Source organism: Apiospora marii, assembly GCF_038362585.1.
Source record: "Apiospora marii strain CBS 49790 chromosome Unknown utg000005l_segment0_segment0, whole genome shotgun sequence".
Taxonomy (NCBI): Eukaryota; Fungi; Ascomycota; class Sordariomycetes; order Amphisphaeriales; family Apiosporaceae; genus Apiospora; species Apiospora marii.
The window spans coordinates 2603733-2622451 of record NW_027117377.1 but is presented as its reverse complement, the minus strand read 5'-3'; the positions used below and the strand labels follow the sequence as shown (position 1 = coordinate 2622451).

Below are 18719 nucleotides of genomic sequence, written 5' to 3'. Positions count from 1 at the left end.
TTTCTCTGCTATCTAGACTCACCATTTAGCATCAACATCAAGACCACCAGTCATGTCTTTGGCCAGCCTTACTACTCCCACGGTCGCAATCGACGTCAAGGCCATCTCTCTCCTCGATATCGTGGACACGGCTTATGGCTGCCTCACGATTCCGTGGGTCGTCATACTTTGCTGGCTCCGTCGAAGCTCTTCTAAGCTGTCACCCTTGGTGACCATTGTTCCAATCGCCATTATGACCAGGCTACTTATCGACCTGTCGGTGATGAATCCCTTGGTCACGAACATGGATAGAGTAATTCTGCTCCTTCTAGGGGTATGGACCGCTCTACTTGTTTATCGAAACGCTTCCGAGCGGCCAATCCTTATGAAGATGAGAGACGGGCGCCCCATTATTTTTGAATTGGGCAGAAGCCGTCTCAGCTCTGGCTCAGTCGAACGGAACGAAAGTGAAGGCGGTGTGGTCAAGCTATGTATCCAGCTGTGTATCATCCGCGCCTATGCGAAGAAGAACTAGATGGAGGTATCCTTGGCTCAGGAACCTGGGAACGGATTACTGGATGCTTTATGATCAGTCGGATAGGGCGGATTGTACTTGTTGGGAGTGCGGAGGAGTGGATGGAGAGAGCAATCGTGGGCCTTTGATTCACTTCTTAAGCTTAGCCTGTTAAGCATCGGTATGCCGACGTACGGAGGACTCATGTTCAGTTGTTTTTTAATCACTACTACCAAAAAGCGACGGGGTCCTAGCTAAGCATGAAAATGGTATAGTTGATGGCATACACATCGAGGTTGATGCTTTCCCCCAAGTTTGGCATGGAGTCGCAGGATGAGGACGTGTTCTTCCAGTTGCGCTGCTATGTTCTGAAGAATGCGCTTTTTGAGAGAGCTCGAGATAACTTTCAATTACTATTTGCCACACATTCCCGATATCTGGGGACGTTCTTATCCCTGACAGTTCGAAAGCTTTCTCTTCATTCCACCGTCCCCCGTTTCGGACATGTATTGTCACCCTGAAGGTATAGAAACAAATGACTGGAGGAGCGTAGTTAACGCTGTGCTGTCCAAAAGTGTATGGGGAAGCTCACTCGCTTTGTCCACCTTGCCCGTCCGCAAGAGAAAGTTTTGAACAGCCCAATCAGGCACACCTTGAATGCTGTCAGAATCATCGACTAGCTCACAAACCGAACAAGAGTCGAGTGTCAACAAATCTCGCATGCTGTCGAGTGTCGGAATCCAGGAACCCTCGTTGAGTGCAACAGCGTGGAGTTCTAGCGTTCTCAGAGTTGCGCTGTGGTTCTCGACAAAGTCAACAAGATGCTTTGCCTTGTTGTATTGAATGTTCGCTAGGGCCAATACTTTCAGCTTGGGTACGTGAATCGATTGAAAGAAGAATTCAGGGCGCGACAGTTCGATGTTCTCGTCTGCTTCCATGTGCAGCTCTTCTAGTTCGTTTGCGGAGCCTATGAGCGTAGCCAGCCCTGCGTAGTTGATTGCTTCGGCGCGGTCATCCCAGGACCAGGGCAGTGTGATTTGGAGACTTTTCAAGCCGCGGAAGGCTCTTCGATAGAGCTTGGCATAAGCTGGAGAAAGACCCTGAATGATACCCACAGGACCGTGATCGTTTACAAGACCATAAGGGTAAAACCCAAGCACTAGTTCCTCCAATGTAATCGTAGAAGCCGCGAGAGCGGTCACCAGAGCGGTAAAGATCCTATGCCCGACTGGAGACCTCGCATGACGCCTGGGGGGGCGTGAGTCCTCATCATAGGCATCAGAATCCCATATTTTCGCAATTTGCACACATCGTAGCCTTTCGAAACGACCAAGAGCGGCGGCAAGAATTACGGTGTCTTGTAAACTCTGCTCCAAATCCACTTCCCACTGATGTCCTGCACGGTAGCGCGCCCATGTGTCTTTGAGCCAGGACTTGGTATCGGCTTCGTGGGGGATTCCGCTGTCTTGCAAAAGTAACCAAGACTTAAACAATGCAGGGGATGCAGCAAGGTTGGCGTCGAATCCCTCGAAAAGCCAGAAGCGGTTGGTGACATGTCTGCGTAGCGGGGATTCTGACATTCGAAGCAAGCGCGAGCAAGCGCCTTCTGAGGGGTACGTAACGATGCGCCAAAATACAATGGGTTCCGCAATCCGTGCAAGCTTTTTACAAACAAAGCGGCAGGCCGAGATGTCATCGCTCTTTTCACCCTCATCAACAAGCCTAAGAATCAAAAGTAGGAGCTCGTCCGGCAAACCGAGAAGCATCCTGAGTAGGTTGGTAGAAGTCAATATTGAGAGTACTCCAGTTTGTGTGTGTTCGATGCCTAAAGCGCGCAATCGATGAAGCAGCATTTTCCTCCGTGGTACGAAATGGCTGTTGGCTGTTGGCTGTTGGCTGTTGGCTGTTGGCTGTTGGCTGTTGGCTGTTGGCTGTTGGCTGGCTGTTGGCTGCGGCGCTGGGTAAATGGGTAAATAGGTAAAGGTGTGCTAGCCCGCTGGCCAAAACGGGATGGATAGCCAAGGAACAGCGATCTTGGAACTGCATTGTATTTCTCAGTCACAATCACTTCTGGTCAATCATCATTGGTGATACGTATAGAACGATAGTCCAGTACCGGCAATCGAAGGCTAATCTATGCAGACACTGCAGGCCAGTATCCGATGCTTCGTATCCTCGGGATACTTGGAAGTATTTCTGATCTGTCTAGAACCTCCAGTGTAACGGTGACCCTGGGGATGCCGGTGGGGCATGACTAGGGGCTGAGGTCGGCGACCAGCCGTCACCGGCGCCGGTTAGCGAGGATCCGTATGGCATTCATACCTTCTGGACTCTGGTGACCGTGTTCTTCAGCAATCCTCTATTTATTCACTTCAAACTAGGGTCCTAACTATGTAGAGAACGATATCCATCGGAAGCCCGTCTTGATTCTCAGTACTTAGCACACATCTCCAAGTCAATACCTCGACCCTCTAAATTAACCAAGTTAAGGCACTTAAAGCAAGACCTCCTCGTCCTATGCTAGCGGGTTTGATGTTGAAAGCTACCAGCAGTCATGTCCGTTTGGTCCTGTTCGCCCATTTTATCAAGACGTGGAAAGTTGGCGAATGACACAGTATCACAGGAGCACCAGAGCGCTGGCATGAGAAAGACGCACATCACAAGCGATTGCCTTGCTTGTTTATTGGGTACGTTAATTGCCGTCGTTGCGAAGGCTAGCACCACCAGACGATGGAGCTGATTAAGTTACGTAACCCAGTGTACCCCTTCAGCTGAGCCTGGTCATCTGTTCCCAGGCATGTAGTCATCACCCGTCCCTGTGCTGTCACGAACTGGTACGTCGGAATGTCGCTAAAAAAGACTGGGCCACTAGCCGCCCGTCTAGTGCCATGTCCAACGTCGACCGGCTCGAATGGCACCATGCCGGCTAGAAGTTGGTTGGGGTCGCAATGGGGCTTGCACGTTCTCTGCAGGGGTCACGAGTCTAGATGCTCATGGTAGCAGTCGATGGAGCGAATCGGGAGTTTATCCAGGTGGCACCACTAGTGGCGAGGCAGGGCTGGACCATTGCGGGCCGATGGAAACTCGGGGGAATAGAAGAATCAAAAAGAACGAACTGAACAACGGGAATTTGTGGACTTATATAAACCGGGAAGAGCCTGGAAAAGCTCTTGAACTCAGCGCCATTTGCTCACCCAGGTTTCGGTAGTATCTCCAATTGGAGCTCATGTTGGAGGTCGAGCCAGCCGATGGATCCGAGTTCCGACTCTGTGGACGACGCTTGTGGCTGGAGAGCTGGAGTGGCCGCCAATGCCGAGAATGAACGACCCACAGGTCATGTAATCATGGGAAAGCTGGATGGAGCTCGTCGGGGAAGCAGTGCTGAAGGTATATTTAGCAAAGCAGCGAGAGGGCTGCATACACTGTGCAAGCCAGGCCTTCACTACTTATCCGTAAACCTCGAAAGCCCGTGCATGCGTCGCGTTGTAGGGCCTTATAATACGAAGGCTGTTGCTGGGGTTATGTAAAGAGCTGTAAGCTGCTTTTTGGAGACTAGCGCAGAGTGGAGCTTTGCGAAGCGAATCCGTTAACATTATCCATTCCTTTCCTTTGTTTACATCTCGAAATCCGAAATTCATAATGTACCATGGATGCGACAGACGAACTAACGAGATTACGATATTTGCTAAAGGCTGTTAAAAACCGTGCCTCGGATGAGAAATTTCGACGCGAAGAAGAATAACGTCGACGCGAAGAAGCTAAGGAATTCGTTAAAGAATTATAATTATAAACGTTTTTATAATATTTTAAAATATATTATTTATTAAGCTTTATTATTTAAGTAATAATTAATTATTTGTTAATAATTTAAAAAAAAAACGATTAATTCGATTAATCGATTATATTTTTAACGAATTATTTTATAATAAAATTTTTTAATAAAATAAAAATATATATAAAAATAGTTTATTAACGGTTATTTTTTTTATTTTTAACTTAGCTTTTTAATTATTAATTAATTCGTTTATATTACGTTTTTATTTAATTTTATTAATAATAAAATCGGGTTTCGAAACTTTAAACGCGATATAATTAAAAATATAATTCGAAAACTATTTATCGAAGCTTATTATAATTTTTAATTATAATCCAGCTTTAATTTATAAAGGAATATTTTTTTCGAAAGTTATATAAATTTAAATAACGATATTTTTTTCGAACTTATAAAGCGTATTTTTATTTACGATAAAAATATCGTTATATAGCCGACTATATTAATAAAAGTTTATTATAAAGCTCGCGAAAAAAATAATTAAATAAATTAATTTTATATATTTTAAAATAAATATAAATAAAATATACTTATTATTATTATTAAATATAAATTACTATATAAGTTTACTTAAAAAGAAATTATAATCGGTTTTAAATCGGAAATTTAACCGTAATAAAATATTATTTATTAAACTAGCGAAAGCTTTTAATTTATCGCGAAAAGCTTCGCTGCCGCCGTCGTAACTTAACTATTTTCGTATATAATTAGTAAGGGCGTTTAGTACGGCTACGTGTATACGGGGGAAGTCTTTGTCTTCCTATTCATTCCGCAGGATCCTACTACCGTTTATTATCATGTAGCGGTACCCAATCTCGACGTCGTCGACGACGACGCCACCAGGCTCCACCGTACGGCCGTCGCGCAGGTTTTCGCCTTTATCCTGCAGGCCGTCTGTGCCGAGCCGCCGCCGGCCTCCTGGCACGACGCGACGGCGGACCTTGGTACCTGGGCAGTCGAGTACGACGATGTCCTGAGGGACATCCCTGCGACGATACGCAAGGAGCGGCCCATGTCCGCGTATAAGCCGCAGCGTTGGAAGGGCTTCGAGCGGTCGCCTATCAGAACTCGATCTCGCTGTCAACGGCCGCAGGATCCTCTTCCGCACCAGAGTGACGACGAAGAGGAGGAGGGGGCGCCCTCTCCAACTCCTAGTCGACGAAGCGGTCCGGCGAGGTCCACAGCAACGGCGGGAACGCAGAAGCCAGGCGCGAAGCAAGATGGCGGAAATCAGGGGAAGCGACCAGTCGAAAAGCAGAGGATACAAGATCGACCCTTTTGCACCCCGCAGTGTCTCTTAGGAGTAGCCCTGGGTGGGCCCATGGACTCGGCATGCCCGAATGCCAAGGATCATACGCGCGAGCATGTGGATCGCTCCGAGTTCCTCCGTCTGACCCGCGACCAACTGGCCAAAGACCGCGGCTCCGACGCAGACTGCGCTCCGCTGTATCTGGCGGGTGCGGTAGGGGCACTTTTCAAGGTACGGCTTTCCTCCCACGGCTACACCCTGGTGGCGAAGGGCATGGAAAAACCGGACTTGCCTCGCTTGTGCCACGAAGAAACGGTGTACAGCAAGATTCGGCCTATGCAGGGACGGGGTGTGCCCGTGTGTCTGGGATTAGTAGAGCTGGTTCTGCCATACTATTACGACTGTGGTGTCTTCACGCACTTCATGTTCCTTAGCTGGGGGGGAGGCCGTTATTCGAGTACGCGGAACGCGTCACGAAACCAACAACTCTACACGCAATCATGGACATCTACACCAGGCTACATCACCTTGGCGTCCTTCACCGCGATGCAGAAGCACGAAACATACTATATGACTCCGAGCATCAGAGCTTCACGCTGATCGACTTTGAGAGGGCGGTGATCCCCACCCGCGAGCCACTCGCATCAATAAACCCAAACAGACAGGCACAGAAGAGAAAGCGGGGGACCAAGGGGCCAGTCAAGAACCCCTTTACGCAAGAACTGCAGCTTGCGCGTACGAATGTGTCAAGTACATTAGATAAGCAGGGCTGCGCCGCCGCTGTTGTGCCCATTGTGGAAGGGAAATAGCGGTACTCACGGCTAAAATGAATGCATGTTGGTGCCAATTACGATGCTCTATATATACTCCTTCTGGACGGCGAAATTTAAGCACGGAGAGTAGAATGGAGAAGTGCTATATACATAAGATTCCTCAGATAACCTCCTTGCCCTTGTTGCCGTCATCCGTGGACCTAGGCTCACCGGACTTGACATTGGTTCCAAATAAAGTCGGCCTAGGCGCAGCGGGCTCTGCTTTAGTTTTCAAAAGGCTGTTTTTAGTCGACGTAGGCTCATTGGACTTGGTAGTTCCGAATATAGAATTAGTCAACCCAGGTTCATTGGCCTTCACTTTGGCTGTAAACAGGCTGTTCTCAGTCAACATAGACTTATCGGACTTCGCACGAATTCCAAACATAGTCGGCCCAGGCGCAGCGGGCTTTGCCGTCGACTTCGCTTCCTCAGCCGCCGCTTTCTCGGCCGCCGCCTTGGACAGCGCTTTCCTGAACTCGCTAGGAACACAGACTTCGCCATATTTTCCGTCTGGGTCAGGAATCATGCCGCCAAACTTGGCTCTTGTAAGGATAAATCTTCGAACCACAAGCCATTGTTTAGGTGTCAAGCCGGAGGGTAGTGTATCCTCAGGCCGAGGCCTTCCGTGTTCAAAAACGTGGAATGCATCGTCTGTAATGCGTTCCCACATGAAAAGCAAGGCAAGGATATGGCCTCTCATATTTAGGTATTCGTCAAGGGGTCGTTCAATTGCTGAACAAAACGATGCGTACTCGTAGGCAGCTCCGAAGTGATACACAAGCCAGAGTGAGGATTTGTCTTCGTTAAGCTTTAGCTCCTCGTAGGGCGAGTTCTTAGCGTCGATGTGGTCAAAGACTTGCTGTAGTAGAGATGGACGTGATTCAGCTAGAAACCGAAGGATCTGCTCGTGTTTTTCCATTTGAGGGAGTCCCATCGTAGCTTTGTTTCGCTAACTTCAATTTAGAGTAGTTTTGTAACAAGTGAAGTGGTGTGTCAGTTGGTAGATGAGGATCACACAACTAGAGAGTACTTCAATCTTTAACTACCACAGGATCTCATTATATGAACAATCACAAAAGCGTAGCCAGGCTGAAAGCAACCTTCTACCCTTATTTTAGGCCCTTGCTCTTCTCAGACCCTTTTGCTTCTTCTGGCAACGGTTCCGTTTTGGGGCTTTCCTGCTACGAAGATATTGTTGCTGCCTTTGCCACTCTTTCTCCCCGAGCATGCCAATGATCAGACTCTTGCAGCTATCAAAACCTGTGATAAGATCGTCCACCCGGACGACGGTGTCCTCCCAGTGTGCAGTGAGAAGCACCACACCATCTTCACCGACTCGTGGGTTTGTGAATTGTTCGACATCCCAAGACATGCCCTTCGCAGCACACTGACAGATGCTAGGTTTGGCGATAGGCAGACTCTTGTCTGACGCTTCAAGTTGCTGTTGACGTAGTATGGTTGTCAGAATGGGTGGAAGGTCATAACGGTCCGTTTTGAATTCATAGAGGTGCTGGGTAAGGAAGACTTCGGAGAAAGACGGTAAGTTTTGCGACTGCATTGTAATTATTATGTAGAGGTGCCGATTGAGTTGCGATCGGAGCTATGCGGTTCACTGTGTATGGCGTACAGTGGACGACCACGGAATCAGGTCGCCCACTTTATAGCCCGGTGGCCCGGAGCAGGTGGGGTTACCGAGGTAGCACTCCACGGAAACACAAGTTAGCGGCCGGACGCAGCGGAGCCGGACAAGGTTGAAGATAGGCCGGCTAAGTGTTCCACATGCAATGTGATGATCTCTAAGCGCCGCGGTGATCTAGCGCCGTATCTGTTGGACTATCACAATGGCTTAAAATAAACCTGCCCGAAGACCGCACAAGGGTTAAAATTAGACCTAGCACAACACTTTGTGAGCATAGGCAATCACATGTACACAGATTGAAGAGGACGATGAAAAGATGATACATTGGATAGGAGAGGTAAAGCTACGCGGTGCTGCAGATTTCTACGATACGGTTCCTAATTTCGCAGAGATTATATGGCTGGCCTAATCGTAACGACCATTCTGCAGTTTCAGCGAGGAATATGCAAGTGCGAAGAAGCTTTGGAGGCATATTCTGGTGAATATAGAAAGCAAGCAGCCGCAAAGCGTTCTCGTCAATAGTGGCGAAGTCCTTTCTTTCCTTTTCATTAGCGGTGCAAATGAACGAATGCTCAATACATACACTATTTTATCCGCTATATCGGTATAGAGCAAAAGAATAATGGGCGACGGCCCCGCTAGCACTGCGTATCGCTTGATTGCACGTCGCTTCTCATGCAGTCGGCACCTAGAAGCGCGGGTAGTCTGGGCATCTTGATACAAATTGATCGCGATACTGAGATTCGTAAGTCCATGCTTTGCCCGAACAGAGCCGGAGCTGCGGTCCGCAGCAACAAGATCCTCGAGGCTGTCAAAAACACGAAGTAACTGGACATGAGCTAGTCTCGATATATATTTTCCTTGTGTACCGGAGATAAGTGTATCAAGTGTTTGGAATATAGTCGTTACTCTTGCGTCTGAAGTATCTATATCGCTTGGTAATTTGGTTTTTTCTAGCAAGTTCATCCAGTCAATAAGTGCAGCCTCATAGTGCATCGTGAAGAACTCAATCGTATCACTTGTAACGACGGTTTGCGCTAGCGACATGATTCGGTTCGGGGACTCGGTAGCGCTGCGGTCGAGTTGCAGCTCATGCAAGGCATCCGCGAGCTCGTCGATTGGATCCTCGCTGTCCAAAACCATTCTGTCTGTTGGACTGTCCATGATCGAAAGCTCTGTCCTCTTAGCGAGAGAATCCAGGGGTAGGCCATCAATGATTATTTAAATCCATCACCAAGGCCTCGATTCGGGTTTTAGGACCATGCAGGTCTTGATTTAGAATGAGAGTATGCCTGTTTAAGTCTTCGAGTCAACCCACATCGTCTTTCCTTTCGTCGATAGCTGGCGCAATGGCTTTACACATTCTTGCGCGGCTGCTCAGTCTGAGTGCTGCGAGCTACCAACTTGCTGCGGCGTTGCACGGCTACTTCTGGCCCAAGGTATTTTGGGACTTTGCGACGAAGGCATTGGACCCCCTCGTGAGACCAGTGCCTGTTCTCCAAACCGCAAACCTCCTGAATGCCCTAGCGGTTTTGTTCTGGGAATGGCCGCACCACGTAGCCCTCAGGCTTCCCTGGCACCAATCTCACTATTCTCATATAATAGGACTCCTCCTAGCCTCTATACCGGCAATACTTCTTTACCAAGGCACGAATGCAGCAATCTATTACGTAATTGCGGCTTTTGTGTATGCTAGAGCTTCAAGGGGAGAGCCTGAGCCACCAGATCTCCGTGCAGGAAGGGCAAGCCGGCTCGGTCATCCCTTTTTTACCCCCGTAGGCCGACCGCGGGGGATTCTCGGCGAAAGGCCCCAAGGCCCCGTCCCGCGTCTATATAATGCTGCGTCTCGCCCGAACTTCGTCGCATACAACCTAAAGCCCAACAAAAACGCACAATCCAATGCAGGATCACGCCATGGAAGCCCAACCGACTATAACTAGCAATCTCCCTCCAACACCCGCGACAATAGGTTTCCTCTATGCTCAAGTGAAACACTACCAGGCAGTGGCACAACACTGGCAACAGGCCTACGCTCAAGCATACTCGGATGTTTATGATCTGGCTGGTCAGATTCAGATCCTCTCAAACCACATTAAAGCTATGGGTGCCGCAACTGGTAGCAACATGCAAAAGGTGTGCATCACAATCCATAAAACTCCAGAGCACACTGACACCGAAGCAGAGAGCCACTCCGTCTTTTCCGGAGAGTCCGAAAACACCACAGGCTATGTTGGAGGTAGAGAAGCGGGGTTGAAGGGATAGGAAGGAGATGGGCTGCAGCTAATAATACCAACCATATTCGTGATCGCTTCTGTCCGGCTCCGTGTGACCCACAAATGACGGCGCTAAGCACGGCCCCGGTGTATAAAACCGGGCTGAGTGCCGGTCTCAAAATGCAAATGTTCGCTCTGGCCTAAGCAATCATGACTTCCCAGCTCCCACCTACCCCTCCATCGTCTCCCTTGCAAGGGAATCTTTCGTCCCAAGCCTCGTCCACTGATCCTCGTTGGAAGCGGCCGTTCACGTTGCGGCTTGTCCAAAATGACCCGTCGTCCCTACTAGAACACTACCGGGCCAGCTCTCGGTTTTGGCATTCTGCTTACGTGAGGCTGTGCGAACAAGTAGTAAGGAATACCGGAGCAATTTCTCCGTCATCACCCCTGCGCCTCGGCGATGAATCGTCTTTAGAGCAGCACCGTTTCAGCTCTCGGTATTGGCAGAATGCATACATGCGACTCTATTTACAGCTGCAAACTCCAGCAGATAGCGAGGTAAGACAAACAATGTCCTCTTCTCGCTTTTGGTATGCTCACCTGTTAAAGACAATCAGAAACTACAAGGGCATCGAGCCTGCGTGGTTGCGATAGGATATGGTATTCTAGGGATCTTGGGGCACGTGGTTTAGATGACTGCTCTAACCAGAAGCTGTTCTCATGAAAGGTGGCGGCAAGTGTTACTGAGAGCGACTGGTCTTTCTCAGATTCATCCAGCTCGTTCTAAGCACGAGATGCAAAGTCACGGTGTTCGCAAGTCAGATGGCTTGGGTCAAACCCCAAATTAAGACTCGAATGATCCTCAGATCCGATTTTAGACCCTGGGGCCGGATTTGATTTAAATTAAAGGCAATCCCGTCTCACAGATACCTTACGACTCAATCGCTCTGGTGCGATGGGATTGAACATTCCATGTTTACTAGTGTTGGTCGCTTTGAACATCCTCTTTCGTTAGCGCATGTTGTCAGCTTGTTGATTCCATTTATAGACAAGTCATGGTACGAATATGATTGATTGTGGACATGTCCTTGTTGGTAGGCTGCCCTTGCGCATGTTATTGTTAGACACGTCCTTGTTGGGGTTCAAGGGCATGCTAGTGTAGTACGTCCTTGTTGGTTCTAATTGTAGACATGTCGTTGGGGCTGCCACTATGAGCATGTTATTGTGGGCCTGTAGTCTCATTATGAACATGTTGTTGTTGGATACGCCCTTGGTGGGCACGTCCTTGTTGGTCATTGTAGACTGCCGATCTTGGATCCGTTGCTGTATTAATGGGTTTAAGGCCTAAATTTGACCCATGCTCTTGGGTAAGCAAAGGTGTGGAGCAAGCGTGCAAATGTACGCCTGCCTAAATGAGCGAACAACTGCGACATCCATAACAATCCCTCCCGCCCCCCGCTGTTAAATCCACTGCTAAGATCGGGGTGGATTCCGTCCCGAGCCGACGTCCAGAATTGCACGTTACCGGACGAGCTGTGGGTTTGCCGGGCTGGAAGGTGGCCGCCGTTGAAACTGCTTTCTAAGTCTTTTTCTTTTAGAAGCGGTGTGGACATATTCTTAAATCCATACGTCGAGAGTGAGGGACCCGGTACCCGAGAGTCCAAGGGGTTGACCTGGCAACTCGTGTTTTCAGACTCGCTTGTACCACAATTGAATACATTGCCGTTAGCACTCTCCCTCCGCGTAGCTATATAGGAACTGTAACAAAGTGGGACGTGGCACAACAAATATGTACAATGATATGTTCCGTGTCAGGGAAAACTATTAATCCGTTCTCCAATGGAGATCGCAGGCTTTAGTGGGGTTTCTCCCCCACATAGATGAGCTGTTTGCGGCATGTAAGCTATGTTGGATGAACATTGATATACACTAATGACTGAAGTGGTAAAGTGCTCAGCACTGACAATGGCACCACATTCAAAGATTTTGTCGTTTGCAAGTTCCCCAACTACGTAACGGCTATGTCATTCAGCCTTTCCCTCCCTCGGAGGGTTTAGGATCTTGATGGGCGACGAAAGAGTAGTGGCACAGCAGAGGAACATAGACACAGCGAAGATGGTTGGCTTTGCTCCGGTTTGAAGACGGTTATGCACGTCTGGTTCTCAAATCTAGGAAATGCAGAGGAAACACATATTCAACTAGTCGATGAAGTCCTGCCTCTCCGAAACTCCGGGACCCCCATAGCTCATAATTGCACCGTTAAAATAAAACTCGTACTGCGCACCATACCTTCGTGGCTATAGAGAGTGGCAAGGAAAACATGCCTTGAAGAGGGGAGGAGGGGGGGTTGCTAACGCAATTTCTGATAGGTGTAGTAAAACGTCTTCTGCCCGGAGTAGATCCAACAAGCCTCACCCCGACTCATATCCCGACTCCAGTCTTTCCAAACCATAGTCCTGGTTTTGCTTTTATCATCCTTTAATAGCCACTGATCAGGACTTCTCATGTGCGTCTGTACTGTGACATGGACCCGTACCCACTTGGCTTTGCCCTTTCGGGAAGGTTACCTGAAGCGGATGGCCCCGGTCTCTTCATACGCCTGGCTTGATGTCTCAGATAATATAATGGTTTCGACATATCAACTTCATCCCCTTGGCTTGGGAATGTGAGTGTAGCCATCGACGTTCCAGGGGCAGGCATCTGTGTTACCGCCAGCGCCTGGTCAGGCGAATCGTATCCCTTGATGTTGTATAAAATAGTGAAATAATAGAGAAATATTGAGCTGGTGCGTTGAAGGGGTGGTGCGTCAAGGGGGTGCTTGACTTGAGCGACCTACGAAACCCTCAGAAAGGAAATGGCCCCACTAACAACAGTTCCCCGTTCCTCGTCCACCGGCCGACTCAACAGCGCCCACCGCGCAGGCCCCCAGCCCAGAAGATTGTTCAATTGGTGGCTGTCGACAAGGGGCTCGGCACGTTCAGGTTTCCTCGAGTCCTCACACCCATACCAAGAGCCATGATGGTGCGGTGAAGCCGGTTTCTCGAAGAAAACCCTGACGGCACAGCTTTTGAACTTTTCTTGGAGTTCGAGAAGTTCGCTGCTGCTCCTTGCGATGACATACGAGGTATCGGCCGGGGAGAAGGCCGAGAGATAACACGTGCTTCACAAATAGAACGAGTTGTACAATCACAGCTAGTTGAGTGTGTATCGTGGATCTGTTCCTACCATTCTTTTCAGTTCTGGGAACTCAGATGCGCTGTTACGCTTACGGAGATCTGGAAGTGCTTAGCCGTTGAGGCCGACAATATCGTGGGTTTTCAGAAGAGGAAGGAAGATCGTGTACACCTACGACAATAGCAGCTTGCTAGATACGGACCGGTGACTACCGATCTAACCTGGACCATTTAACATTGGGTGGATGCCGTCAGCTCTTTGATGAGTGTATCCCTTCTGTAAGCAGCAGTAATTAGATACAACGATGATGTCTACACGGTAGCCACACACGACGGCCGAGTTCTGATCATGGCCACCAACCACCCTGAATGTTTGAACGACGTGCTCATACAACCTCGTCGCGCCGGTTTGAAAATCGAGCTCCCCCTCGCCGACAAGGATGTGATCTCTCGAACTTTTGTATGGTGTCCAAGCATTTGCAGAACGATGATCCTGCCTCGGAACGGCCGACCAGATGGGATGCACATGTCGAACTACTTGCCAGCAATTCTGCCAATAAAGTACCATAAATGGAGTTCTCTCATGCTTAGATATAATCCTTGTTGGTGCAACACAGGAGTGAGCCCAACAGAGAAGGTGTTGGACAGGGTTTCCAAGTTCATAGACGGATCTACAGTGGCAGAAGTGCAACGGAACAAGAGTCCATAGGTCCGTTTCCTGTCATAGTAGGGCAGTAAAGAGCTCCCGTGCAACCTTCACTTTCGAGAGATTGGTGACGGAGCACTTGTCATCCTAGCGTCTAGGCGGAAGCATCAATAACGCTGAGTATAGCTAGCTGCGATGATGCAGAGACTAGTCGCTGTCTGGATAGAACGCCCTCTTATTGTCCATATATTGTCGTAATTACAGAGTTTGTTAGGTTTCGAGAGTGGCATGGATAAGTGAGTGTGCGCCTAGTATCAAGTAATGTTTTACACCGGCACGACACACCTCTGCTAGAATGACATACTGACTGAGAGATAAACACGCACAACCCTACAGGCTGTTTTGACTTCCATGCAAGCACCATAAATGAACCAACTGTCTAAGATATGCTAGAGAGCGATTGTAGTAAGCGCGCTTGTGCGGAATCATGCCAGCTTTCAGACATATCGTGATGGCCATTGGCCATTGGTGCAGCTTGCCATCGCGACATATCTCAAAGTACGGGTTGGGGCAACTACGGGTAGGTCGGTCTTGGGGTCATGTCTGCATTCAATTTGAAGCGTAATAACTGAATACGTGCATTAGAATTGAAGCGGCTGGCCTGGCCCGTTGTTTACCGTGTCATGGATGGAGAGAAACTCATGAGCGAGAGCGGCTATTAAGGTTACGCACTAGTAAGTGATATACGTACTACGACGAAAGCCTGACATAAGCGCTGACGCTACTGCGTTCAACTACCCTTATGAACCACTGGACAGCCTCGCTTTACTGCCTTGGACTCGAAAGAGCAAGTGTGGAACGTCAGTAAAGCAGTCAACGGGGTGATTTTGGAAGGTGGCTAGGTTCTGTTATGAAATATCTGTTGGGGATAATCGGAAATACCCCTTAAGAGGACGCGAACATAGCACATCATGAGTCAAGCACCACCCCCCCCCCTCGAGTCAGCCCCCCAACAGATCAGCTATAGACTTTTTAAATACTAGATTTTTAAAAGCATTTATTAAACTAATTTAAAGTTGTGAAATTATATTATAAAAAATATTAATATATTTCCTTTAAGTTAATATAACTATTGATGAATTTTAAATAACGTAGTTTACGATATAGTTAATTAAACTATATTATTAACTAGATTATAGACTACGTTATTTTATAAATTATATTATAAACGTTACGATATATAAAATAAACCTTAAAAATATTAGTTATATAAAGAGTTATTTATCTATTAAATACTCAGTACCTTCTTGATAAATAATTAAGGGGACCGAAGAGGAGTGACGTTAAATAGTGGATTAAAGAATAGATGAAGAAGGAAGGAGGAGAGGGTCTATCCACTAGGACCTGACAGGGTCCTTTTAATGGGGGAGTCAATTCATACTGCCTCCTTTGACCGCCTGTTTTTCCAGAGCTAGCGTGGCTATGGAAGCTTCCTTCGGTGGACCCCCTAGTGGGTTCCATCAATAATAAAAAAGAGTATTTATTCTATAATATTAAGCTTATTAATGAACTATAGATAAAAGCTTAATTTACATTTCTAGCTATTTTATTCGATTTAATATAATACCTATAAATAAATGAAGATTTGAAGATTTAGGTGTAAAATGGCTAATCCGTTGGGGGGCTGATTCGTTAAGGGGGTGCTTAGCTTAAATTTAATGTGATTGCTGTTCAAATGGTGTGATGGCTCAGCTCATTAGAAACCGTCGTGATATAGGTATCTCCATGTCGTTTCGCCCAGATTCGAAAACTACCCCAATCATTATATTTCTGACCTGGTTTATAATTTCTCCCACCCCCAGAAACCACTCAAATTCTATTACACGTATCCATATCCGCAAATGTCGACATGGGATTGCCCTAACTGCTTCGCATCCTGCGAGGACGCGAAAAAGCTTGTAGAGCATCTCGTCTCGTCCCATCTAACAAAAGGGACACCAATGCCCTCAGATTCGTCAAACCAAATCAAACGACTGCTGTCGAGAACGAACGATGAAAATATTAGTTTACCAGCCGGGAATGAGGCTACCTATGTCTGCCCATTTCCGCGATGTGAGCATAAGAAGCAATACCCATCTAAGTTCAACCTTCTACGGCATTTCTTAGTCCGTAAGTGATAGCTATAAAATATAATCGGCACAGCTAATAATGTCGATTCAGATTATCCAGAGTCGGACGAAGAGTATCTTCAATGCCCATGCTGTCTCAAATCGAAAATGAACTTAGGAGCGCTTTCTGCGCATTGGCAGAAATCGTGTAAAAAGAAGTTTGAGAAACGCCGCCTGGTTAACGAAGAGGACCGGTGCCGGCTTGAATTCTTTGAGAGTAAAAAAGCAGAGATGAATATGCGTTTGACGATGGCATTGAATAGAGCATTGAGTACAGCACGTAAACAAGCTCCTCAAGGTCAGCCCATCACATTAGACGCCGGCATCTCGTTTACCGCAGAGTCTTGCGAGGACAGCTCGAACGATGAAATATCAGGCTCGGGAACTGAGGCTGCTGGTCTGTCTGTCCGATTGGCCTGGTTCGTTAGTGTTACTAATTTTCCAACAGGTTTCGACTTGTCATCTTCAGGGTTCGGAATTCTAGGAGCTCCAGATAGCGATAAGGGGCAAGCGACATATATTGACCTCACTGATTCAACCAATACTGTACCAGCACTCGCAGCAATCCATGAAACGCTGTTAAATTCTGACACTACTGGGTCGTTAGTTACACCCTCCGGAAGCGATTATCACTTGGCCGAAAACGACCAAGGAAGATGGATGACCCCTGAAAACGATTTCTGCTATGAAGAATACCTCGAGTTGATGGGTAGCGGCTTTTTTGGCGATACCAACTTAGGAATATAATGTTATGAGTTCTCATCGCTTCCGTCCCTGAAACGACTCCAACAAGTGTTCAAGTAGTCTCCTGCCACCATGGATGCGTTAGAGCCTGGTCTATCGTTATCCTGGCTGTTGGGTCTGGATTTGTCAATCCAGATATCATATCCACTGCCTCGAGCCCCAATTCCTCACCCCATTGCTCAAATCGCATTTTGGAGTTGTCCTTCACTGCCTTCTCGGCCAATTCTGAAGCTCCCTTTAAAGCGTAACACCATTTTTCATCGTGGACACACTCAAGAAGCCCGTCAGAGATCGGGCCAAAGTAAGCAAAGTGTCGAGTCAGGACTTCTTGCTCTGGCGATATACCAAGTTTTATTAGTTCCTGATAATCTTCCAAGAGCAAGAGACTTCCACCCCCAAGAGTATATATGCACTGTGAACAAAACTCAGCGTAAATCCTTGAACTTGAACACAGTTTACTTACTACTAGCCCGAACGAGAACATGTCTGACGCCTTTGTCACACCCCTTCCAGTCTGACCTTCTGGGCTTCGCCACATAGCATTCCCTATTGCATATGGGGTCTGAAGGGGCTTTCCCCCTTCCAACTTGAAAGCAATGTCAAAATCGCCCAGAACCACATCAGTGACTGTTTTGTTGCCGTTCTTGTCGCAAGTCCAATTCAATAAAATGTTATCAGGTTTCACATCTGCCGAGATAATTTGATTAGTGGGAAACCTTAAATTTCGGTTGCTGGATTGCTGCTTACCGATGTGAATCCAGTTTTTATGGTGAAGTTCTTGTATTGCCTCTCCTACCCCTCGCAGAATTTTCTTTCGTTCTGTCGGAGGGAAGTCCGGCTCTTCCTGAATCAAGGCAAGCAGGGTGCCTTTAAAATATGGATATATCAGAATGCTTTCATCCTGGTTGCAATCAACGTGCATTCGTAGCCGATGGGAGCCTGCAAACTCGGTTGCGAGGCGTAAAGACTGATCGTAGAATGGTCTAGGTACGCGCTTGAGGACGAATGACGAATTCCCGGAGCTGAGTGAGATGGTTCAGAAATGTGTTGAAGCTCATGGATAAGGTTGTGAAAACGTACTCGGCTTTGAAGATGCTGAGCTCATTGGCCTCGCGATGACGCTGAAGCATCTCGCCTGGAACATAGACGCGACCGGATGTACCCACTATAGTGGATGCCATTCTGCTGCTTGTATGGGCAAGCCGACTGATGCATGTTTGGCGGGTAAAACAATTGATAGGCATCGAGGGAGGGAAATCGGATCTACTGAGAAAGTGAGTTGAGTAATTAGCCAAAAGCAAGGCATGGTAAGTTTGCTTCATATTTTACATCTATGTCCGCGCTGTCCGCTCGGGGGTCATCATTACGTCAGATGTTTTCGGATTTTCTTTTGACCGGAGTGGTATCTTAGCAGACGGTCGTGGCTAACATACGGCTTGAGGCTGATGTACCGAAGTCCTGCCCTTTTCTCATCACCACTTCTCATCACCACTTCTCATCACCACTTCTCATCACCACTTCTCATCACCACTTCTCATCACCACTTCTCATCACCACTTCTCATCACCACTTCTCATCACCACTTCTCATCACCACTTCTCATCACCACTTCTCATCACCACTTCTCATCACCACTTCTCATCACCACTTCTCATCACCACTTCTCATCACCACTTCTTACCTCAATTTTCTTATCTCCTATTAGGCTCCTTATCACTAATATCACATATATTTTAAGATGTATTTAATC

The 18719-nt window shown here is 47.6% G+C and overlaps 8 protein-coding genes across 8 annotated transcripts; 3 read left to right on the top strand and 5 right to left on the bottom strand.

Annotated features, from left to right (window-relative positions):
- Positions 1 to 52: 52 nt before the first annotated feature.
- Positions 53 to 514, top strand: PG985_008740 (uncharacterized protein; the record flags this gene model as incomplete). Its single annotated transcript, XM_066828508.1, has 1 exon — positions 53 to 514. The coding sequence occupies one exon, from the start codon at positions 53 to 55 to the stop codon at positions 512 to 514; it is 462 nt and encodes a 153-aa protein (XP_066683420.1).
- Positions 515 to 1005: 491 nt separating this feature from the next.
- On the bottom strand, positions 1006 to 2346 carry PG985_008739 (uncharacterized protein; the record flags this gene model as incomplete). Its single annotated transcript, XM_066828507.1, has 1 exon — positions 1006 to 2346. One exon carries the CDS (start codon positions 2344 to 2346, stop codon positions 1006 to 1008), a length of 1341 nt encoding a protein of 446 aa, XP_066683419.1.
- A 1491-nt stretch (positions 2347 to 3837) lies between these two features.
- PG985_008738 (uncharacterized protein) lies at positions 3838 to 6174 on the top strand (the record flags this gene model as incomplete). Its single annotated transcript, XM_066828506.1, has 2 exons — positions 3838 to 3880; positions 5129 to 6174. The coding sequence occupies 2 exons, from the start codon at positions 3838 to 3840 to the stop codon at positions 6172 to 6174; spliced, it is 1089 nt and encodes a 362-aa protein (XP_066683418.1).
- Positions 6175 to 6507: 333 nt separating this feature from the next.
- On the bottom strand, positions 6508 to 7320 carry PG985_008737 (uncharacterized protein; the record flags this gene model as incomplete). Its single annotated transcript, XM_066828505.1, has 1 exon — positions 6508 to 7320. One exon carries the CDS (start codon positions 7318 to 7320, stop codon positions 6508 to 6510), a length of 813 nt encoding a protein of 270 aa, XP_066683417.1.
- Positions 7321 to 7500: 180 nt separating this feature from the next.
- PG985_008736 (uncharacterized protein) lies at positions 7501 to 7944 on the bottom strand (the record flags this gene model as incomplete). Its single annotated transcript, XM_066828504.1, has 1 exon — positions 7501 to 7944. The coding sequence occupies one exon, from the start codon at positions 7942 to 7944 to the stop codon at positions 7501 to 7503; it is 444 nt and encodes a 147-aa protein (XP_066683416.1).
- A 424-nt stretch (positions 7945 to 8368) lies between these two features.
- PG985_008735 (uncharacterized protein) lies at positions 8369 to 9189 on the bottom strand (the record flags this gene model as incomplete). The annotated part of the gene is made up of 2 exons (XM_066828503.1): positions 8369 to 8561; positions 8609 to 9189. The coding sequence occupies 2 exons, from the start codon at positions 9187 to 9189 to the stop codon at positions 8369 to 8371; spliced, it is 774 nt and encodes a 257-aa protein (XP_066683415.1).
- Positions 9190 to 9939: 750 nt separating this feature from the next.
- On the top strand, positions 9940 to 10287 carry PG985_008734 (uncharacterized protein; the record flags this gene model as incomplete). The annotated part of the gene is made up of 1 exon (XM_066828502.1): positions 9940 to 10287. One exon carries the CDS (start codon positions 9940 to 9942, stop codon positions 10285 to 10287), a length of 348 nt encoding a protein of 115 aa, XP_066683414.1.
- A 6734-nt stretch (positions 10288 to 17021) lies between these two features.
- Positions 17022 to 18150, bottom strand: PG985_008733 (kinase-like protein; the record flags this gene model as incomplete). The annotated part of the gene is made up of 4 exons (XM_066828501.1): positions 17022 to 17381; positions 17433 to 17656; positions 17717 to 17991; positions 18050 to 18150. The coding sequence occupies 4 exons, from the start codon at positions 18148 to 18150 to the stop codon at positions 17022 to 17024; spliced, it is 960 nt and encodes a 319-aa protein (XP_066683413.1).
- Positions 18151 to 18719: the final 569 nt, after the last annotated feature.